The sequence below is a fragment of the Marmota flaviventris genome, chromosome 7 (assembly GCF_047511675.1).
Source record: "Marmota flaviventris isolate mMarFla1 chromosome 7, mMarFla1.hap1, whole genome shotgun sequence".
NCBI lineage: Eukaryota > Metazoa > Chordata > Mammalia > Rodentia > Sciuridae > Marmota > Marmota flaviventris.
Window position 1 is genome coordinate 4,546,357 of NC_092504.1, and position 23,495 is coordinate 4,569,851.

Genomic DNA, 23,495 nt, shown 5'->3' on the forward strand with positions numbered 1-23,495 from the left:
GAACCTAGGAACTGCTAATTCTGGAACTTTTCATTTCACACTCTCAGACCTTGGCTGACTGTGGGTAACTGAAACCCTGGGAAGCAAGGCCTTGGTGAGTACACACGCCCACAGGCCGGGTCACCGAGACAAGCCAGTGCCCAGGTGGAGCACAAAAGGAAGACACAATATCGAGAAGCCTCGCTTAGGAGGGCCCCGCAGTGAGCGGGAGCCAGCCATGCATCCCAGGCAGGGACCCCCGGACACAGGCTTTGAGGCAGGGGGTGCCTGGCATGTGCCAGGTTTTCAAAATGACACAGCAGAGTCCACGGAGCAGGAGGAGCAGGGAGACAGGCAGGGGAGCCTGGAGTTCATCTTAAACACACTGGGAAAGCCGCCGCAGGAGGGTCCCGGTGCCAGCACAGGGGATGTGTCCATGGCTATGAGTCAGGACACCCTCGTCAGGATCAACGCCACAGTGTTAAAGGACTGCCTCTTGACCTCCACCCCGGAGTTCCCACTGGCTCCAGAGATCTGGAAACATACACACACACACACATGCACACACCAACACACACACGCGCAGCGATGGAATCAAGCTTCAGGCAAATACAAAAGCTGTATCGAGTCACTTTTAAATTCCTGGATCTCCTGTTTCCATCCCATACACCGAGCTCAGACAGAGAAAAAGAACAGGCATTGTGTGTGGCAGGGAGCGGGTTCTCGGGGTCTTTAACCTCTTGAGAGTGGAATTATTTCAGTGGGCTGGAGTCAGCTTCCAAAATTAATATCTACAAAAAGCTGAACCCGAGGAAGAAACTTCTCAGGCTAAAAGCCCTCTTGTGATTTCTGGGTAATTAGCAGTTTGGTCTCCACCACGGTAAAAACAGGCTCCCACCTGAAACTCATTTCCTCTTTGGCTGCGAGGCCCTTCCTGAGCGATGGGAGTGGAAGGTCATTAGCGGCCATCGGGGAGCACAAACAGGAGGAGACACCTGGCCAGACAGGGTGAGCCGGCCAAACACAATTAGGAGCACGGACCCTCTGGGTGGGCTTTTCTAACCGCTTAATCCAACCTTCTGCTTCAGCCAAGTGCATGGACTCACAGGCCCGTCTGCTTCTGGAAGCCCGTCCAGCAGCTCCGCCCCCGCTGGCCCCTCACACAGGCACGAAGAGCCAACTCACACACGGGAAGCCAGGCCTCGGAGGCCACCACCTGCCCAGTGTCACTCGCTGACGGTGCCCTAGGTGAGCCTGGACCCTGTCACTGACCCCAGCCAGATAGCTGTCCCCTCTCCAGGGCTCTCAACCCTCAACATCCTGAAAGACATCCCTGGAGACCCCACCCCAAGCCTCGCCTGGCCTCTCTCCCCCTCAGTACTTTACACTGGCGCGTTTCCCTGGCTCCTGTGCTGCGTCCACACCCACACACAGCTCTCAGGAAGGCACCCAGCGCACCGGGTTTGGGCATTTCTGTGGCTGGCCTGGCAGCTGCCCCCTGCCCCTCCCCGGGGCCTGCCTGCCACTCCTAGCTGCTCAAGCAACACCTGCTGATGGACCACTCTTGCTTCCCAGTGGCCAAAAACCCACTTAAGTAAAAGCAGGTGGATCCTGAGCCTCAGGCTCTGGCCTGTGTGTGCCTGGAACGCGCAGGCCCACCGTGGAGGGTGGATGGAGAGGCCAAGAGGCGGGAAAGTTGGTTAGACGCACCCTAAAAATAACTCACTTTTGTTTATCTACTGCTCGTCCACTCTCCCCCAGCCCGGCACGTGCAGAGCACCCGCAATGCGCCGGCCACGGCATGAACACCGTGCTCTGTCCTCGAGGGGGCACAGCGCCCAGGGACGACAAGCCAGGGCAGAACATAGGGTCTCCACTGAGGGGACCGCAGCAGGGCAGGAGCCGCAGTGGGAGGGTGGGAGGCGAGACGGACCACCCGCCAGAGGCTGGGGAAGGTGACGTCGGCAGGGCCGGGGGTGGGGCTGGCCTAGACCCTGAGCAGTGGCCCGAAGCCTCAGGAGGATCTCAGCGGGAAGGCAGGGCAGAGGCCCCAGGCTCCAGGGTGCACGTTGGCTCAGCCGACACTCGGGCCCAGGAATCCGGAGGAGAGGAGCCCTGGTCCACGATCTCTGCGCTTTGGCTCTGTGGCTGGAGGGCGGTGGCAGGTTGACTACAGTCCCCTAAAAATGCCCACAGCAAACCCCAGAGCCCGTGGACCAGGTTCCCTTGGAAGGGACTTTGTGGAGGTGCTGAGGAACTTGATCAGCAAGGGCCTCCTGGGTGGTCCAGATGGCCCAACGTTGTCACAGGGTCTTATGAGAGGGGGGCATGGGGAGGGAAGCCGAGGTGGGACGGGTGTGGGTGTGTGTGGAGGGGGCACGGCGCAGGGAAGTCGGGTTCTACCCCCGAGTCTCCAGAAGGCGCTGACCCTGAGGACTCCGGCCTCCAGACAGACGGCAAACCTGCGCTGCTGAAGACCCCAGGTCCCCGTGGCTTGTCACAGCAGCCCAGGAGACCAAGGCACAAACTGTGTGAGCTGCCCTGGCCCCGGACCCTGCCCTCATCCCACCGCAGCCCAGGGAGGGCAGCCCTGGGCTGGGGGTTGTCTCTGGGCAGTGGGCTCCTGGCTCTGAGCAGAGGGCAAGCCGACGCCCCTCGCTCTGCTGCCTAGTGCCTGCTGTCAGAGGAGCGCAAAGCTGGGCCACTGGCAGAGTTCGCACCGCGCCCTGTCCCACTGTCCCTGAGGCTCACACGGGGCAGATGGGGCCAGACGATGTCCCTGAGCAGCCTGGCCTGGCACACAGACCCCTCAGCTCCACGCTGGCCTCGCCTGCTCCCCGCAGAGACCAGACGTGCCGGAATGTGCTCTTAGCAAGGGATCTTCCATGGCAAGAGGAATCCCAGCAGGACACAGGACCTGTGTGTCCATCCGGGCCACTCCCTGGTGACGGTCCTGCACACCGTAGGTGCCCTCGTGGCACTGCTGAACGAATCTACCCAGAGAGCCTCGGGGGGCCCAGCTGTCTGCTGGCCGCAGAGCTGGCTTCCCCCTGGAGAGCAGCCCCACTTGGGCCTCCCCCACTTCTGCGCTCCTGCACCCCAACAACCCCTCCCAGCCGACTGCCAAGCCCAGCCACTCTCGCAGGAGGGTCGCAGGTGTGGGCAGCTGAGCCCCAGCAGCCGGGCTGCTCCTGCCCCAGGCAGCTCCCCAGGTCTCTCTGGGAAGGACACTGGCCTGAAAGACCGAGACCTGGCTGCAGAGCCCACCATGCCCCCCAGGACCTGATCCCCCTCCCAACCTCAGTTTTCCCATCAGTAAAACGAGGTGGCCAGCCGGGCCTCGAGGCTCCTCAAGGCTGCTGGGCCTCCCTGACTGGACGCAGGGCTTCCGGCCCACTCAAGGGCACCGACAAACCAACTCAGCTGAAGGAGGGCGAGCTGGGGGCCTCAGCTCCAGGCTGACAACCACCCAGCTCCCTGCTGCCCACAGCGCCTCAAAGCCCCCATGCCTGTCACCTCCCTGCATTTGTCCCATGACCTGGCACCACGGTGGATTCACAGGACGCACTGAGGGGCACAGCCCGTGGGTGAAGTGACAGCGGGCCACTTGTCCTGCTTTACTCTTGAGCTGGGTGGAGGTGACGTGGCCTCCGGCAGAGCCTGCTCCCAGCTGGCCAGGCCGGGGACTCAGCAGATGGCACCCCAGGACCAGCAGGCGGGAGGGGTCAGCCTGGCCTTACCCAGCAGCAGCCACACAGCCCAGGGCTGGCGCCAGGGCCAGGGCATTGAGGCGGCGCTGGCATGGTCCAGGCTGCGGGTGGTTCTCCCGAGGCGGGCAGTGACACTTCAGTGAGAAAGCCAGGGGGTGAGTGGCTGCTCAGCCCTCACCTGGACCCCGTCTCTGCCCGGCCTGGGGTCCTGGCCAGCTGGCTCTCTTCACTTAAACAGCACTTGGCCTCATCTGGAAACCAAACTCCCCCCGAGATGCATCTGTGTGATCCAGGGTGGCAAGTGGCCTGGCCTGGCACGGGGGCCCTTCAGCCTCTGAACGACAGGACAGGTGCAGGGTCAGCCAGAGTCTCAGCTCTGCACTTCTCATGGGAAGCTGGCATGTAGCAGCAATCTTCAGCCTGATCCCTGTGGAGCCACAACCCAGGAAGGTCTGCCTGAGAAGGACGCCACCACGCTGGGAAGCAGAGCCCAGAGACGGCAACTGAGGGCCCAGCCTGGTGCTTACTTTAGAGCCCCTGGGGCCAGCCATGCCTGAAGCAGCCCCTAGATGGCTGTGTGCCTGTGAATTCCGCTTGGAGTTGGGTTTCTGTAATCTGTCACCAAGAGTCCTGCTTAACACACCCCCTTTTAGCATAGCACTGCAGGAGACATGGAGCAAAAGGGAGGAAATGGGAGCGCACCCACCATTGAGTAACTTCACACCGAGATGGGAAGGTCTGACCATCAGCTGAACCTGGCCAGGGTGAGGGTCCGCCTGAGCACCGTGTGGTGTGGGCCGCATTCCAGGGGAGCTGGGAAGACAGGAAGACCTGGAGCCTCCTCCCCAGAGGTCAGCCAGCACTGGGTCCCCACCACAGGGACAGGAGCCCCCAAGCAGGACAGCCATGGAAATTCAGGCCAAGGAAGGGATTTGTGCCCACAGATGGCTGGGGACATTCTTGGTGGGATTATGCAAGCCCGACACCAGATAATATCCATTATCAACTTTCACGACTATAAGGAAACTTCCACCGCCTGTTCTTCCAGAGAGGAGAGAATAAAAGGGATTACAGAGGTGGGCGAAGCCTCCGCTGGCTCACACCCCTTCATCCCACGATGGCCCCGCCCGTGTCCCCTGCCTCCCTCCTGCTCTGTTGGGACATGTGTGTGCTTGGAGTCTCACAGGGACCATCCAAGTCCTTTAAAAGCTGCCATCACAGATGCTGGGAATGACCGTCTGCCCACCCCGGGACCCTCTTCCAGGTGCCACCCTTTCCCAACACACCCAGTTCCACCCACCCGGCCTCTGCCCACATGCCCCTCCCTCCTCTCCTGGTCCTCCCCACCATCTCTAGAAGCTTCCAGATCTCTCCAGGCAGGGAGGTTACGGGGAAATTTCGCTCCCTGCAGTAGAACGGGGACTCAGGATTTACTGCTTTAAGAGAAAAACGGAGAAATGTGACATTTTCTTGCCCAAGGGAGTCTGTGGCTGTGACTCAGCTCTGCCATGAGCCTTCAGTGTCCTGAGGCACAAGGGGGCTAGCCCCACCCACCTGGGGCCCCTGGTCACAGGAGTGGGCAGCTGGCGGACCACTACCCCTCTTGGGGTCTGCCATCTTGGCTCGGAAAGGGCCACTGAGGGCCAGCAGGTGCTGGGAGCTTGGGCCCCTTCTGGCACCGGAGGGACGTCAGCTCACCTGGGCCACGAAAACCTTCCAAGGTGGGCGCCACACACCCCCGTCTTACAGGGGCTCCTCTCAGGTTAGGCAACCAGCCCAAGGACAGACAGAGCTGGGACAGTCACTCAAAGGCCACCTGGGAGCTGACCACCCTGGACGATCCATCGAGGTCAAGAGCAGAGATGTGAGCCCTCAGCAGACAGAGGAAACCACTGGGTCAGTCCCCGGATGGCCAGGGACCCCGCCTAGACACTGTCCATTCCTGCCCCTTCCCCCCCAACACAGTGTCCTCCTCCACAGGCTGGAGATCTGCCACCTCTTGACCCCATCCAGAAGGTGGGATGGGGTCACAGCCCTGAGAGGGGTCCCAGGAAGACCTGGGTCAGGGCAGCACGGGCGCAGGTCCTCAGAGGTGTGCTTCCCCGTCCCCGCGGCCCAGGAGGCAGCAGGGCTGAGCAGGTGGCGCCCTGGGCAGAGGCCGGCTGTCCAGCCCTGGGCCAGCCTGTGGGACAGCCCGGGGTCCACCACGAGCCTGCTCATCTCACGACTGCTTCTCTAGGAAGGTGAGGCTGCACCCAGCCAGGGGCAGCGAGAGGACACTCGGAGGACAGCAGAGTGGGGCCAGGGAAGGTCAGGCAAGCCCAGTGCCCGTGTAGGGCAGCAGATGCCTCCTGGCCTGCCACCCCTAGCAGGCCAGGGAAGCCAGCAGGGCCAGGGACACAGGCTCAGCCGCGGGGGCAGAGGGAGGTAGCTGCTGAGCAGGAGAGGGCAGGGCGTCCCCCTGTCCGACAGCCCGGGGCGAGGGAGGAAGGCGGGGGCACCACACGAGGTCAGGCCAGGCTCCAGGGCAGGGGTCTGGCCAGGACAGAGCCGTGTCCTACAGGAGCCTTCACCACGTCTGCCTCGCCAGCTGCCTGGGTCACATGGAGCCACACACCAAAGCCACCATCAGTCACAGGGGGTCCCAGGTCCTTAGATCTGTCCCTGGGTATCTGAAGCCCCAGGGGACAGCACTTCCTGGGGCAGGGGACAGGGCCTCAGGGCCTTGCTGCAGGGGCGGGGCTCACACTAGGGTGGAAAGCCCCCCAAGGCGGGGCTGGCGAAGGCTCTGTGCTGAGCATGTGCCCAGAGCCCGGTGCTGCCCAGCGTCCCCAGAGCATGCAGGCCCCGGGGTCTCTGGCTTCTCTGTGTTCAGCCAGCCTGGAACAGAGCCTGGCACCCAGTATGTCACAGAAAGGCACCGAGGGTACAAAACCAGGCCGCCCCTTCCCGAACAATCCCCTAAGTCTGGAGGTGCTGTGGGAAGCAGGGTCCCACGTCCCCGGAGAAGTGGGGACCATCTGCTTCCCCTCCCCAGCTCATGTGATGACCACGTCCCGCCCCCAACACCCCCAGTCAGCAGTCTAGGTGACCAGCACCGAACGCCCTTCTCCACTGCCCAGGCCAGGGAGGGAGGGCTGAAGGCCACCTGAGAGTCATCGCTCTTCCTGGGCCAGGCCAGCTGCCCACCCTAGAGCTGAGGGACATGGCGAGAATGGGATCCCACGGGAGCTCCATCCGGCCCCTGGCACAGCCAAGAAGTCCCGGGTTTCAGATTTCCTGGTCTCTGCCCAGGTCTCTGCTCACCCCAGGCAAGATGCAGAGAAATTCCGACCCAATCTTGAGGTGGGGGCCAGGCAATGATTCCTACCAGGACGCGTGTGAGAAAGCAGGTGTCCGAGAACACTCTCCAGACCTGGGGTGAGCGTTTGGTGCAAGCCGGGGCCTTGGTCTCACTCCAGAGCGCCACTCAGGAAATGAGAAGGAAAGGTAGCCACGGAAAGTTTCTTCTAAAGGGCGAATTCTGATGGCTGGAACCGTGCAGCCCGTGCAGCCGCCCCTCTCTGACAGGCAGGGGCTGTCGGACACAAGAGCCAGGAGGGCTCAGGGTGCAGCCACCCGGCTCCAGGGCCCCCCGCTGTGTCACCATGGTGGACCCCGCACCCCAGCACATCCGCCAGGCCTGGCCAGCTCCAGGGCAGCCACAGGGATTCACCTGGGCCCCTGGTCCAGGTCACACAGACGGGCTCGGGGGCGCAGGAGGCCACACGTCTCAACCTCTTCAGAAGTAACATGTAGATCCGGGGACACAGAACAAAAGCCAGGCCCAGAGACGCACCAAAGCCACCTTGGGGGGCCTCCACCGGGGGCTCCCAAGACTGGCTGTGCCTCCAAAGCTGGCCCAAGGGAGAGCTCAGCACAGCTGGGAGGACACATGAGGGACCGGTGCGTGAGGGAGGAGGAAGGTCAGGAAGGCGCTCTAGGACAGGCGCTCCCCAGGCCTCGCTGGGCACCCTGGGCCTTTGTTTTGCTCCGCTTTTGTGAGATGAGCCTGGGAACGAGGATGCTATTTAAATGCCCGGCTCCGTTTTGGAACTCGTGAGCTCCCTGGCTCCCCGCCCACCTGCACAGGCCAGAGGCAGAGGCCCGAGGAGCAAGCGTGTGGGCCACACCATGGCCTGGGTGCGTGGCCTCCACGTGAATCGGAAGCTGTGGACCCCCGTGCCCTCTGACCAGGGCGCCTCCTGGGCAGGAAGCAAACCTCTCCACCCCCTGGCAGCTCCCTTCTGTGCAGAGATACAGCGTGGTTCTCACTGCCTGTGGCAGAGATCAACTAAGGCGTTAAAGAGCAGCGAGGTTGGCACGGAGAGGGCAGCTGGCCAGGGAGCCCAGCCCCGTCACTCTCTGGCCATGTGGGGACTGTCAGGAAGGAGGTGCTCTGGTCCTCAGCTCCAACAGCCCTCGCCGCAGGACAAACGATCTCCTATCCTGCCGTCCCAGATGTTTACTGAGCATCTACTATGCACAGCCCAGAAGGGCAGCAGGGAACAAAAGGGCCTAAAGCCCCAGCCCTCCTGGAGCCCAATCCTAGGGGGCTTTGAGAGGCTGCTTCCTGGGGACAAGGGGACACCAGGATAAGGGCTAGGGCCACAGTGTGGAGGGGGATGAGCCATCCTGAAGGGTCCGTCCGTCCCTCTCTTGCCCACCACCCGGTCTCCTCCTCCCTCAGTGTCTGAGCCCTGCTGGCTCTTCCAGGGCCCATGAACGTAGAGAGAGAAACAATGACCTCCTTATTTTCATCAATTTCAACTGAAATTAGGCACTTCCTCCCTTGACGCAGTAGGCAGCGAGTCACGGTGGCATTGCCGCGTGGGGACTCCAGCCCAGCGGAAACCACAGACGTTTCCTGGCAGCCAGTCGATGGCCCGGAGCACCCTCCACCCCATCACCACTCAGAACTGGGCAGTGGTCACACCTGCCGCTGGCCCTTGGCCTGTTCTTAAAGAAACTGGTGTCCAGGTTTCGATAACTCCATTGCCAAAGAGCTGCTTTCCTTCGATTCTGTGTATTTTGTTTGGTGCAGATTATACAATCCACGTTCTGAGAAAGTTCTATGGGCTTCCCCAGATGTGGGGTGGGCACGAACCCCCCAGTGAGCCCTGGGGCCCCCCAAAGTGCCTAGCTCTGAGCAGGGTGCCCAGCAACTGCCCTAGAGTTATGTGGATCACAGAAATCAAAACAAACACTCAGAAGCCCCTCTCAACCATCAAACGATAAAGCAGAAAATTAAACTTGGATGGGGTTAAACAGTATTGATGGGAATAAATTGAGAAAAACATAGGGTTTTATTGAGTGCTTTATTTTTACGGAGTGAAAATTGAATTACTTAATGGTCAATGAGGGAGTCGATGGGGAAGTGCCCAGGAGCAGGGATGGAATGCCAAACACCAGACAGAGCCGCCAGGAGGGTCCTCCTGTCCAGCCCTGGGCGGTACCACGTCAGCCCACCCCAGACTCTCGGGCTGACCGGCGTGGGTCTCCTGGCTCAGGGCATGGGCTCCGCTCGGGTCACCTGTGGCAGAACCCAGGGGTTATCAGGACAGGACCGAAGCACACGACTCCAAGTGTCATGCTGCTGTGTCTTTCTGAGTACAGAACCCGCCAACAATGTGACTCTTTCTCCTCCAACATCCCAGGCACTGTCCTCTTTGGGGACTGAAGCCCTACAACTGACCCACAGGTGGGTGAAACTCCAAGCGGACACCAGAGCAATTTCTACTGTAGTTCAGACTCAGGCTCAATCCAAAATCAACCCTATAACCACCATGACCAGCAACGTCACCCCAAAGAACTGAAACCAGGAACTCAAAGAAAATCCTATCCCATGTTCACAGCCACGTTAGTCACTACAGCCAAGAGGTGGCAATCATTTAAATGTGCATCGAGGGGTGAATGGGAAGCAGTGTGTAGTCTGTCCCGACTACAAATTGTACAGCCCCATGCTACAACCTGGATGAGCCTTGAGGAGAGTTTGCCAAGTGACATACGCCAGTCTCAAAAGGAAAGATACTGCAGGGTTGCTCTCCGGTGGATCTCGAGGGTCATCAGCTTCAGGGAGACAAACGGCGAATGGGGTTGGTCAGGGGAGCGGGTGGGGAGCTGGCGTTAATGGGGGCAGTTTCAGGTTTGCAAGGTGAAAAGAGCAACGGCAGCTCCACCGTGTAAGGTGTGTCTGATGCACCAAGCTGCACGTTTGGAAACAGTGTGACGTCAGATTTCACCTTCTTTTTATTTTACCACAATTTAATAGTAATAAAGAATAAAATATCTCTTGTACTGACTTAAGAGAGAGAGAGAGAGAGAGCACGCACATGCGTGCTGGGGCTCAAAGGTGAAGACATTCGAACCACGTGCAGACCCTCAGGCCGGTCCTCTGGCTGCTGGGATGCTTTTTATTCTTTTCTATTAGATCAAGACACAATGGTGTGTCCCTCCCAGGACCCTTCCAGGGCTGAGCAGGTGACTAGGGAACAGCAAGGGGGCCTGAGGTGATAGGAGCACCATGTAGCTACCAGGAAGGGCTATTCTCAGGTGAGTCCCAGGGCCAAGGCCCAAGGCGATGCTGGCTGCGGTGCCGCCTGTCCCAGAGCCCGGAGATGGCATCTCCACTGGGACGCTCCACGAACACCCCCTGCGAAGGAAGCTCACAAAGAGCCTTTCTGAATTAAAACTGATCTGAATAGAAGCAGCATACTCTGCCTGGCTCTTTTCTTACTTTAATTTGAACTTAATTTATCTCTGAGCATCAGGAAATGGCGCCGCGCAAGACACGGGCCCCATTCGAGTCAAGGAGAGCGCCACGCTGCAGCAAATTAGCTGCTTTTGCAAGAAAATCACTAAGGAAGGGGGGTGCTGTTATTTTAAGATCTCCAAGCTGGGGTGAGGAGAAACTAATTAAATGATTGTAATTTTCTGTGCAAATACAATAACTGACGGCTACAGAAATGCAAAATCAGAAGGAACTTTTCCACCTCCAAAGAACACTGGGGTTTTCTTTCTTTTTATTTTTTTTTAATTTCCAGTTTTCCAGCGACAGCTCCCACTCAAGCACCCCTATTACATTTTTAAAATGACCAACGAAGCTTCACTGAAGGGATGACAACGAGCTCTCCACGCGTTCTGCAGAGCAGCCCCCAAATCCTTCCGCCCTCCCTGGGCTGACGACCAGCTGGCGGGCCGAGGGGAAGGCCTGCCCAGCCCCCTGCCCACCTGGGAAGCGCCCCCGGGCGTACATGCCTTCTTTGGCCACAGAGTCCAGTCTCACACCCAGGTCAGGCTGAGGGACTTCCACAGCAAACACAGGATGGGAATGGACCCAAGCCAGTCTGCACCTTGGAAATGCTGTGGATAGAGACCCTGCTCTGCCCGAGGTCGGGAAGAGGGAACAGCTGGCCTAGAACTGCAGCTTCCCTGACCACCTGGCTCCTGGGCCATCAGCCTCCACAGGGTCCGTGGAGCACCCATCTAACAGGACAGGTAGGAGGGGTGGGGACAAGTGGGCCACTGACAAGAGCCTATAAATAACTCACTCCTGGAGTTTACAGAGGCGTGACCAGGGGGCCCCCATGTGACAGTGTACAGCGCTGGCCAGCTCCTTCCTCCAGGACCAGCCATGGAAGCTCACAGTCCCTCCCACTCTGTGGTGTCTCCCAAGTCCCAGCCTCACCCTGAGAATCATCAAAACAGAACAGCAGCAGCTCTTGAGAGGCCCACGCACACGCAGGCCGCTCTGTGGCCTGGGGGGGCGCGTGGAGAAGGCTAATTGATGACCTCTTTAAAATACTCTCAGGAATCTTCTGTAACTGCAAATTAAATAGCCCTTTATTACAGTAAACGTAGCTTTGTGAGATGTGTTCAGGAACTTCATTACCAGGACTCTCCATGCCTTCGAGCCAGGCTTCCTGGTGGAAGGACGAGTCTTCTCTGCCTGCAATTCTCCAGGCCTCCCAAGCCCCCGCCTCTCCGGTGGCCTTAATATCCTCCCTGTCCCAACTCCTGCCTCAGCCCAGGGATGCTCCACGTGTCCTTCAGCCCTCAGCCCAGCTCCAGGGAGCCTTCCCACACTTCCCCGCACAGGGTCCCAGGGCACCGAGAGCCCTCGGTGCGGAGTCCCCACCCTGCCCCTGTGCTGGGCACATCAGAAACGCTCAGGATCAGCTGAGTCAACGGCCACCAGCAGCTGGGTCTGGGGCCAGAGGCTGGAGGAGACTGAAGACGGCCTTGGAAACCACAAGCCAGGATGGACGCTGGCGACCGTGCTGGCCAGGCCTGCAGTTGCTAACATGTGGATCACTACCCATGTTTCAGGACTGGGAACAGAGGCTGCAAGAGGCTGAGTCTTCATCTACAGCCAACAGCAGGCCCGGGGTAGGCCAGCTGTGCCTGAGGCTCGAGGCCACGCTCGACACCCTGGGTCAAGCCCTGCTCCCTGGCTGCACCCAGGAGGGCAGCCGCGCGCTGGCACTGGCACTGGCCCTGCTCGCTCTACTGCGGTCCTGCTCTGTCTGTGAACAAGACGTAAGTATATTAAGCTGTGTGTATGAGAAGCACACGTCACCAGGTTGTGGTGACCCCAGATGGCCCTGCCACTCTTCTGACAGATGGGGAAACTGAGGCCTAAGAAAGAGTTGGGTACATGGAGGCCAGAAAGATGGATGGCAGACACACCTTCTGCAGAAGGCGGGCACTAGAGAGGCAGCTCCCAGCTTTTAGGCCACTGAGAGAGGACACCCAGGGCTGGCAGGGGGAGAGGGAAAGCAGAGTGGACTCTGGGGGCAGGGGAGGGCCCAGGGCTCAGGGCCAGGGGCCAAGGGGAGTGGTATAGGAAGGCAATCACATGGCCCTCTGGTGCCTGGGCTCACCGGCCCTCAGCCACCCCAAGCTGGTGTGCCCCGCGGGGCCCGGGAACAGGCGCCTGGCTCCTTCTGGAGTCCCTCAGAGCCTCCCAAACACAGCCCATAGGAGGCCCGTGGCCACATCCCCGCCTTGCAGGCAGGGCGTGAAGACAACACAGCCCGCAGGTCGGCCCCGTGCCAGCGGCTCCTCCCTGGAGCTGCCCACGCCACCCCCACCCCATGGACAGGTCCTCTGGACCCTGTGTGGCCCAGATGAGGACCCCAGACCCAGTAGGTCTCTTCAGGGGGTGGGAGAGTGGCCAGGGGCTCCCTGGGGACCTTGGAAGCAGCAAGAAGATGAGCTCTTGAGTTGCACAGAGAAGAGGGCCTGTGGGAGAAGATGCCCGGGACCTAAACCAGGGTGGCAATCGCACCAGGACACAGAGGGCAGCTCCCCAGCCCCAGAGGAGGGTGCACAGCCCTGGCCAGGGAAGTGAGCTGCACCCCGCAGCCAAAGGCAAGAGGCCCCCAGCCCCTGCCAGGAGGTCGGGGCAGCTAGCTCAGGCTCCTTGGCGCTGCCTACCCAGCAGCCCGACCTCACCCACTTCCCCCTTCCACCCACTGTGGCCTGTCCTTAGCCGTCTGCACCCCTGCCCCTCAAGTTGAAATGAGTCTCCACTTCCCACCTGGCCCGCCCCCGTCTGTGGCTCCACTTCTCCCTCACCTCACTCCGCTGGCCCTGGGGCTCTCGGGGCTCCCTCCTGGGGAAGGGCCTCCTCCCATGGGCTGCAGACCCCTCCCCACGGCCTGGCACACAGCTACCTATCGGGCCAGGGCCCCAGTGGGAAGAGAGCCTGTCCCTCGAGCCCCTCTGGAGTTTCTGCCAAGCACCCCCCACAGTCCTCCTGGGGGGAGCACCCACCTGCTCCCTCTCGGGAAAGCAGTGACATGGGCCAAGGCGAGGTCACTTCCAGACTCTAGTTCTGGACACAAATGGCCCCACTTCTCGCCAGGGCCCCCAGCCGCTGCGGTCTCCCGTGGCATGGCCACTCTGAATGGCAGAGGACCCTGGGTCTCCCCCAGCTCGGGCAGGTGGCCCCCTGCATGTGAGCCTGGGGTCCGCTCCCGATCCTTCCCCAGATCCTGAGGCCAGCGCAGTGCAGGATCCCGTTCCCTCGCCGCTCTGCATGGGAAGTCAGGCCCGGGTCTCCACAGGCCGGCATGATCGGCAGCTGATGTGACAGGTACTCAGCACCCGGTGCCACATCCCTCGACCTCTGCTGCCCGTTTCTCTCAGGGTGTCACCCTGGTGACAGCTGCCGTGACAGAGAGGCACTTCATCCGGACAGATGCACATGCGCTCCAAGCTGACCAGCCACAGCTCAGGACTGTGACCCAGACGCCTCCCTCCAACCCAGCCTCCACCCCAAAATGCCAGGAGGCTGCCCTACAGTGGCCTGGAGTTTCAAAACAGCACTCGGGAGGTTCTGCACCCTTTAATGAGAGCCACACACCCTGGAGCCACCAAACTCGCCCCGGAGGGAAGAGAATGGACATCTCAAAACCACAGCAGCGGCGGCAGAGGGGAGGAAAGCTGTGGGCCGGCCGGGTGCTGGGTGGGCACATGCTCATTTAAGGATCAAATGCTCTCGGCATGCTGGAGGCTGACCTGAGCCTCCAGGAAAGGGACAGGCCATGGCATCCCCACCTGCAGACCCTCCCCACTCTCACAGCCTGGCCAGCCTCCGCAGGGAGGCAGCCTCCTCTGAGCCGCAGTCCAGGGTTCCCACCAGCACCCTCCACACTGCCTCTCACCCCTTCTGAGCCAGACCCGACCTGGCTCCGACTGCTGCCTCTGGCCAGGCACCAGGCACTGACCTGGGTGTCTCAGGTGGAACACGACACCTTGCTTAGCCGAGATCTGAGCCTCCGCCTCTCTCTCTCCCAGACGCAGACTCTGAGGCCCAGAGACCCTCTGCCATCCTCCCAGGACCCCAGAGCTGGGAAGGGGCAGGCCAGGACACAACCGGGCAAGGGGCTCCCAAAGCTGACATGGACACCCGCCACCCGGCACCACTACACGGGCTCCGCAACCTGGTGTTTGGGGTCCCCCGGGAGCAGACTTCACTCACCTCCTCCCAAGTCAAATGTGAAATTCTCTCCCCGAGTTTCTGTCCCTGCACAACACACCCACTGTCTGTGTATGACACACCTGCACCTTCAAATCCCTGCCAGACCTTGCTCACGCCCCTCCTCCTGCTGGGATGCCAATCCCCATCTGCCAGAGTCCACCTACTTGTTCTTTAGGCTGGTGCCACCTCTTCCATGCAGCCTCCCCTATTTCTCCCCAGTGTCATCAGGGGAAGAAGGACACCCGCCTCTCACACCTAGCGGTTCACGCCCTTCTCTCCTCCCCTGCTGGACCACTGAGCTCCACCGTGTAAAGCTCAGGGATGCAAATTAAGTGATGTCCTCTCCCTGCTAGCAGAGGCCAAATCGTGCTCCCCTTTCGCCGCCAAAAAAAAACATATTTATATATATATATATATATATACTGAAGGAAGCAGGAGAGAGAGGTGCCGTCTGCCTGGGGAACATGGACAGGGGCCAATAAACTGGTTGCAGGAAGCTCACGATCAAATCAAATGTTTCATCCAAGTTCAAGTTCAAGTCCCACAGGGAAGGAGCCGGGGGGGGGGGGGGGGGGGGGGGGGGGGGGGGGGCTGTGCCTAAAGTAAGACGGATCAGCACATGATTTCCCAGAAAGAGCACTACTGGGTTACGGCACAACACATTCCCATCAGGGTACCCGGAAGCCCCACCCCAGAGGCAGAGACCAGCACTCGTAATATTTATCCACCTTCAAAAATCATGTGACCTGCGAGGGTGGCTCAGGAGACACAAGCCCTGAGCTGCCTGTGCACGGCCCGTTCTGGATACATAAACATGGAACGCAGTCGGTTTCAGTGAGACATTAATTTCACTATAGTAATTTGTTTCTACAGCTACACGTCAGGCAGAGAAGCAGTGTCTGAACTTCCAAGCGAGCCCCTTCCGCATCTCCATGGAGCCAGGAGCCCTCCACTGCCAGGAAAGCTCACATATGTTCCCAGGCTGCGAGCAGCTTGCCTCCTGCAATCCTCCAGTGAGATGCTCCCAGGTGCCCCTGTAAAGCCCCCTCGCCCAAGCTCTGTTTAATTGAAGAACCCCTGACACGGTACAGGTTCGCCCCTCTGCTGGTGTGGACCGGTCCACAGGAGTCAGTGAGCATCGGCAAAGATTTTCAGATTTTATGAAGACTCCGCTTGGAAAGCAGCCGTGAGCTTGTTCCCTTCTGGCTGTAGCTTCCAGCAGAGGTGAGAACAACTGCCAAACGCGGTCTCAGATCCTTGTCCCTGGGCTGCACGTTGAGAGGGGCAGGAGCACAGTGCATCTGAGGTGCTCCTGTGCCAAGAGAGCTGCTGCGCATGCAGCCAGCACCGAGGCCACCGCGACTTAAAGGAACCGGCGCACCCTGGGCAGCCTGGGGGCGGCCCTGTCCCCTTGCTCCACGCCCAGGTTGGCCCCTGAGGCATCCCTGCTCCCAGCCAGAGGACAGGCCTTTCTGGAGAGGACCCACCTCCCCAGGATGCCCAGGGCACATCGTGGGCGAGAGGGGAGCAGGGGCAAGGGGTGGAGCCAAATGCCCAGCCAGGGTTTCCACACTGACCCCTCTCCTGACCCCGCACACGCCCACACTCTCTCACTCTCTCTGCCTCCTGCCTCCCGGCCATCTGCGAAGGACCAGGGCTGCCCTGCTATCCACATCTACGCTTGTCCCTTGCTTCCCACTGACCAGCACGGCGCCCCAATCCCACCCCTACTCAGAACTCCTCTCCACAGCATTCACCTGCCAGCAGACAGGGTACAGCCACTCAGTCCGGCCACCGCCCTCCCTTAGGAGAACAGCCAGGGGGCTCCTCCCACCCCAGCGCCCCTGCCGGCTGGCCACCTTCCTCCTCAACTCTCCAAGGAGGCCACTGGAGGCCAGGCTCCAAGCTCAGAATAGGGTCAGGCTGGGCATCAGCCCTTCCTGAAGACAGCTGGTCCCCAGTTCCTGTGGCTCCTCTACCACCCCCTGCCTGGCTCTTCACACACACACTGAAACCAAATGATAAAGGGGCAGGAGCGAGCTTGCCGGACAGGCGACAAGCTGGCAGTCTGGGTGGGAAAGTTGGGTTGGCCAGTCCAGCTCTGCAGGTTAGCACTCACTGTTTACTTGCCCGGTTTCTGAGCTGCCTCTCAGCCCTGCCGTATGGCTCAGGGTGCGGGGCTGGCGGGAGCACCAGTGGGCAGGCGAGGGCTGAGCACAGCTGCACACCTTGACACCTGACTCAAGATACGGGGGGGGGGGGGGGGGGGGGGAGGGTGGCCCCACGTTCTTCTAGGGAGGGGCACCTGCTATCTTCTGTAAGGCACCCCCATCAGTGGGTGGCTCCAGCTGGGCCCACTTCTTCCAGGGAAGGGAGTTAGCTCTGCCCTCTGAGGTAACTGTACCCTGGAAGCCACCAGTTTGAGGGAGAGACAGCAGGCACGGGGTCCTGGTCAGTCAAGTCCACTCAGAGCTGCGCCTTGCCCCTCCCCATCCCTTCCCCAGCACACATGGAAGCTCCTGGAAGTAGCCAGGGGTGCAGAGAGAAGAGGGGTAAAGAGCCGTCCAGCAGGTTGCAGCCTTCCTGGCCACAGAAAGCCAGTGGACAGGTGACCCCTACCCTCTCCACCCCATAGGCAGCCCTATGCTGCCTCCTCAGAACTTTGGGGAGTAACAAGAGGTGGGGAGACCTGAGCGAACAGTAATGCAAGGAAACGAGGGAGACTGCCCTCCCCCTCCCCACACAATGCGCCCTACCCGGAGAACCACAGCCACCCTGCCCTTCTCCAGAACTCGTCCACTGGGGCTGCCCAGAGGTAACCCCAGTGACCACCAGTCTTTCACCAAGAAAAGCAAGACTGAAGCAGCATCCCCAGAAAGAGTGAAGGGACCCCCATGACCCAGGGGTGCAGCACCAAAGAATGGCGCTGAATCGGGGAGGGCTGTTAACCACGGCTGGTGGGTGGAGGCAGAGGGGGAGGGGTGACAAACTTCCAGCTACAAAGAAAATCAATGTGGCCCCATGTGAAAGGAGGACGGGGCAGGGGGCTTGCAGATGGCCCAGACAGATCCCAAGTAGTGCTGATGCTGACCCCTGGGGATTTGAAGGTCCAGTAGCATCCACTGCCCTCAGGAGGAACCTCAGGGCAGCTAGAGGTTGCACCAGGAGAATCCAGGGAGAGGGGCAATACCAAAAGGAGAGTCCCAGAACAGCACATGCGGCTGAGCTGATCCACGGGGTAGACCACGGTGGGGGGATCCTGCAGCCAGAAATTCCTGCCCCATGCTGAGCAGAGTGGAGTGTGGGGGCCATCCAGCAACACCCAGCTGTGTGGCCCCTGGATACCTGGAGGCACCCAAGGTGGCCAGGGGTCCAGAAACCTTTAGGACCCTCCCTGGTAACCCAGGATGTAAAGGCCAGGTTGGAGCCCGGGAGGCGGCTCGGGGACCGGAACACGGGAATGCCCCTGATAGACAGAGGCTCAGGAATCTGGAGACCTTTCCCCAAGTAGCCAGTGACCAGAGGCCAGTAGGGGCGCCGCCGAGGTGACCGCGTCCCCAAGTGTCTGAGAACGCGGGGGATGACTGAGGGGTGGTCCGGAAGTGGGCGGCTGTGACAATCTCCCCAGGTGTCCCGGGCAGGGGTCGCGGGGAGGGGGAGCGCGCGAGGCCACTTACGCTGCTGTTCTCGCCCGTCCAGTGCACCATCGCCTGGTTGTGTGTCGCGTCCCCCTTGAGCACGAACGACGTGCTGATGAGCGAGACCTGCGCCCGCGAAGCCACTCCGGCCACTGGCGCCGCGCGCGCCCATCGCCCCTTGCCCAAAGCGGGGGCGCCGGGCTCACCGGGACCCGGAGCCGGACTGGGATCCGGACCCAGGGCGCCGGGCTCCGCACCGCGCGTCTGCCGGTCTTCGCGGCCGCTGTGCTCCGTGCGTCCCGCAGGCGGGCTCCGCGGCACTCGGGTCAGCTGCGCGCGGGGACCCAGGCGCCTGGGCTCGGGGGAGCGCCCGGCCGCCCCGCAAGCGGCCAGCAGCAGCAGCAGCAACAGGAACGGCCGCGAGCGCGGCCAGCGCAGCAGCGGAGGCGCCCCGCGGCTCGGGGCTCGGGCGGCGGGGCCGGGGCTCTTCGGGAAGCGCGGGGGCCCCCGGTGCGCCATGGTCGCCGAGGGGCGGCGGCGGGGCCGGCGGCGGGCGACGCGGCGAGGGATTCCGCGGCCGGGAGAGCGGGCGGGCGCCGGGGAGCGCGAGCGAGAGCGCAGAGAAAGGAGCCGGCGAGGGGAGGGAGCCGCGGGAGGAGGGGACTTGGGGCTCGCCGACGCCCGCAGCCGAGGGCGCATCGCCACCTGCCGGCCAGCTCGCGCCCGCCACGTGAGCGAGCGCGCACAGCTGTGATCTGGCCTGAGGGCCCCAGGTTCCGAGCCAGGCTTCAGCTCCTGGCCCATCCCTTTCCTCCCTCTTCCTACCCTCCGCCTGGCCTCCTTGCCTACTCTCTCTGCCTCTTTCCTTTCTTCCTTTCTTCGGGTATTTACTGAGCACTCACTCTATCCAGCCTGGGTTCCAGGCACTGGGGGTACAGCCAGGCCTCTCAGGGAACCCCAGTCTGCAGAAGGAGACAGACCACACCCAAGCGGAAGGCTTTCGGACCAAACAATTCCAGAGAGCTGGACCAGAAAAGCCTGGAAGCCGTCCTCCTCTGGGACCCCGAGAGGCACAGGGAAGGACCGGAGGACACGGAGACCTGAGAAGGGCATGTGGGGGGATGCAAAGCCCACCCCAAGGCTTTATCTCCCACCCCCAGGGACCTGTTTGGGGGCAGCCCCTGAACAAGAGACTGGCCTGGGTGGGAGCAACTTGGAGAGGTCCCAGAGGAACTGGGAGGCCACCGTGAAGCTTGTGGAAACTGATTCAGAGTATAAAAAGTTCTCATCCTAGGTCATGTGGCTACTTCAGTTTGATATCTACAAAAGTAACCGTGGCGCACCCTTAGTGGAACCAGGCTGGCCGTGGGGACACGCAGGGCAGGAGCATCCCCAGGCAAGGCCAGGGTCCAGGTCAGGACTACACTCAGCTAGGCCAGAGCCCACCTGACCTCTGTCCTTCCCCAGAGCCCTCTGAGTTAGACCCCCAGCTGGGGACCCCATCACGCCTTGTCTCCCAGTTGGGGTCTTCTTTCCAGAGAGAACGGAGCAGGGCAAAGGGGTGCAGTCTCCAACATTTGGGAAAGATAGCAAATGGGGTTCCCTGTGGCCCCCAGGGATTGACACACCAGTGCCCTCCCCAGGAGACACTATCAGTGGCACAGGCAGTGGTCACCAGGGTCCACCTGTGCCCAGCACTGGGGCCAGGAGACAGGCAGGGAGCTCTGGCTCAGTGTCACGAAAGGCCTCCCTGCTTGGCACGGCCCTCGCCGCTGCGTGCAGTCAGATCAGACTCCAGGGTGCGGGAGGAGGGGCGCTGCCAACTGCAGGAAGGACTGGCCTAGAAAGCATGCAGAGAGCAGAGCAGGGTGGGTGAGGGGCTGGGGCGAGGTGCCAGGCAGGGGGGCCCAGGGAGAGGGCTTGATGGGGAGCACAGCCCAGGGACTCAGAGAAGAGCTGCCAGATCATCCCAGCCTAGACCACCTCACCTGCCCCTGCCCAGACTTCCCCGTCTCCGCTCGCCCACTGTGAGTTGAAGAGGAGGCCCCACCACCCCTCAGCTCTTCCAGGGTCTAGTATTTTGTTTCGTTTTGTTTTAAATAACAGAAGGCCTCTAAGTATCATCTTCAAGAAACCTGTGGCAAATTATTGAGCACCTACCATGGGCAGTTTCCTGAGGGCTCAAAAAGAAGATGGGGCCCCTGCTCCTGGGGGGCTACTGCAGTTATGACATCACTGTCATGACCAGGCCGCAGAGTACATATGTACAGTTGTCCCCATTTACACATAAGGTACAGATTCAGAGCTCAGGGACCCCTCGAGGTCACCCACCCTGTATGTCAGAGGCCAGATTCTAGCCCTGGCTCTCTGACCCAGTGGCCCTCCTTGTACCACCAGCGTTGGGGTCACCAGTGTGTAGGGCTCTCAGCCCTTCGCCCCTCGGGCTCCAGTGCAAGCTGCCCAGCCAAGCGGGGAGAAAACACGCCCCCCATCCCCGCTCACACCAGGCTCGCGTCACTCAGTGACTCAGTTAGGGGCCCTCACAAGTCGGGGAGAGGGTCCAGGCCTGGAATGCAGGTAGCACGGTGCCCCACCAGGGCTCTTTCCAGAACAGTCTGTGCCCAGATGAGGCTACAGGCATTGCAAAGAACAGGGCTTGTCCCTCCAGTGTATTCAGAGCCCACAGCCATTATGACCCCCCCCCCAGGTCATTTGGCTCACAGACATTGCTGAACGTGGGGACTCTGTGATGAAGGAGATGGACAATATCCCCAGGCTCTTGGGGAGCCTTGGTCTCAGCGGGGTGGATAGATAATAAGGGAAATCAATTTTGCTACTAGTAAGTAACCAGAAGAAAAGAAGGCTGCCCTCTGAGGATCAGTGAAGGAGACAAGGGGTCAGAGAAGCCCCTACCTCCCGGTCCCTCGGAGGGGGCTGAGAACAGAGGGCCAACGGCAAGAAGGAGCTGGCCATGGGCACTTGGGAAGAGGGGGGTGGGGAGGAGCTGGTGTGCCCAGGGAGTAGCAGGCGTCCGGGACCCGATTTGTATTCACAGGCTGCTGAGAGGCGCTGGAGTGTTTTAAGTGGGGGAGTGAGAGTATTGGCATTTTTATAGCCATCGTCCTCGCTGCTGTGAGGACAGGCACAGGAAGCCACTTAGGAGGCTCTTCCTTCTCAGGTCCAGGGAGAGGCCGTGGTGGCCAGGAGCTGGCTGGCAGGGACAGAGGAGGAGAGGACAGGGGAACCTGCAGGACCGTTATCCCCCTTCCAGGCACCTCCTACTTCCTGAGCTCTGCCTCTCTAGTGACCCACCCCAGGGACTCGGGGACATAGGATGGGGACAGTGCCGACAGCAAAGGAGAGCTGCTGGGCCCCCTTGGCACGTGCCCAGAGGAGGAGAAAGGGGACCCAGGTCGCAGAGGCAGGGTCAGTGGTGCCCTCCCAGGTGGCCACAGGCTTGGTGGGCACCAGGGTGTGAAGGGCTGACGGAGCCCTGGTTATGAAGCCCCCTCAGGTGCCACTCACCAAGCACCTGTGGAGGCTTGAACTCAGCGTCTGGCACTTGGGGTGCACTGGACAAGTACCAGACTCCCCCAGGCTGTGGACCCTGTGGTCACGACGCTGGGGCCCTGAGATAGAGCCCAGCCCCAGTCACCCACCCTGGTCAGCTCTGCTCCCAGCTCCACACACGGGCCTCCAGGGAATCCTCCCTGGCCCTCGCTCCCCGGACCTCACAGTCTGATGGGGAGGGTCACAGGTAAACAGACAGTGACACCAGAGGAGCAGTTGGCCCAGGGAGCACCTGACAGCCCAAGGGAAGGGGAGCTGCTGTCGGACCAAGGGAGGAAGGTCACGGGAGCAGCAGTAGTTCCAGCAGCTGTGACCATGACCACAATGAGCTCCTGCTGGGCACGTGGGCCAAGGGTGTTTCTAGGGGCGGGGCTCAGTGACCTTGTGACATCTATAGAGCACAGGGACTGTTCCCCAATTTGAAGATAAAGGGGAGGAAGGCACATGGGGTTAGCAGTTGACCCTAAGGACACAGTCCTACTCCCAGGTCCTGCCTCAGACTCTTTGCCTTTCCCTATTCCAAGTGACCTCCCCTGTAAAATGGCCCTGCCCCAACCCAGTGGTCCTCAAAGTGCTGTCCCTAGACCAGCAGCACCTGCAGCATTCACAGGGACCTGGCCCCACACAGACCTGCAGAGCCTGAGGTGCGGGGTTGGGATCAGAGTCCGTGTTTCCTCAGCCCGTCAGCGGTTCTGAGTTTGAGAGCCACCGTGCTAACCCTGCATTCCAGGCCCAGCTGGACATTAGAGTCACCTGGGGACTAGAAAAAGCCCAGTACCCAAGTCCTTTTCCTGACCCCAGGCTGTTGGAACTCCATTATTCAGTCATCTCCAAGCTCCCTGGGTGATTCAGAGGTGCAGGCAACTGTGAGCCCACAGCCGTGTGTGTGTGTGTGTGTGTGTGTGTGTGTGTGTGCACTTGCACACGCTAGGCAAACATCACCACTGAGTCACAGCCCCAGCCCCACGGCATAGCTTTTTATAAAGATTCAGGAAAACCAGGCACGGTTGCCCACCCCTGTAGCCCCAGCTGCTCAGGAGGATGGTGCAGGAGGTTCACAAGAACAAGCCCAGGGGCTGGGGATGTGGCTCAAGCGGTAGTGCGCTCGCCTGGCATGCGTGCAGCCCGGGTTCGATCCTCAGCACCACATACAAACAAAGATGTTGTGTCCGCCGAAAACTAAAAAATAAATATTAAAAAATTCTCTCTCTCTCTCTTAAAAAAAAAAAAAAAAGAGCAAGTCCAGCCTGGGCAACACAGCAAGACCCCACCAACGGGGGTGGGGGTGTGGCTAGGTGGGCCAGCAAAACCCCACGCAAACCTTTTGATTTCACAATGCACTCTTGCGGGGCCCTGGCCATGCCCACCCCCAGCAGGAGGAGGGAGCAGGTCTTTCCAGCAGTCAGTCACCCACGTGTGCATTGAAAGTCCCCTGACTTTTTAAATCATGGGAGGTCTCCAGTGATGACATTTTAATTCAACTTTACAAATGAGACACAGGTCAAATTATGTCTCCCCCTCAGCAGGGTTGGCCTCAGAGACAGGTAAGGACCCCACAGGCAGGAGTGGGAG

The 23,495-nt window shown here is 60.7% G+C and overlaps 1 protein-coding gene across 1 annotated transcript in view; it reads right to left on the bottom strand.

Moving 5' to 3' along the window:
• The window catches only part of Sorcs2 (sortilin related VPS10 domain containing receptor 2), a 347,236-nt gene extending 328,364 nt beyond the window's left edge, over nucleotides 1–18,872 (bottom strand). The window contains exon 1 of the mRNA XM_071614778.1: nucleotides 18,393–18,872. Coding sequence (XP_071470879.1) covers nucleotides 18,393–18,872 — 480 coding nt within the window. The remainder of the gene's footprint in view (nucleotides 1–18,392) is intronic.
• Nucleotides 18,873–23,495: the final 4,623 nt, after the last annotated feature.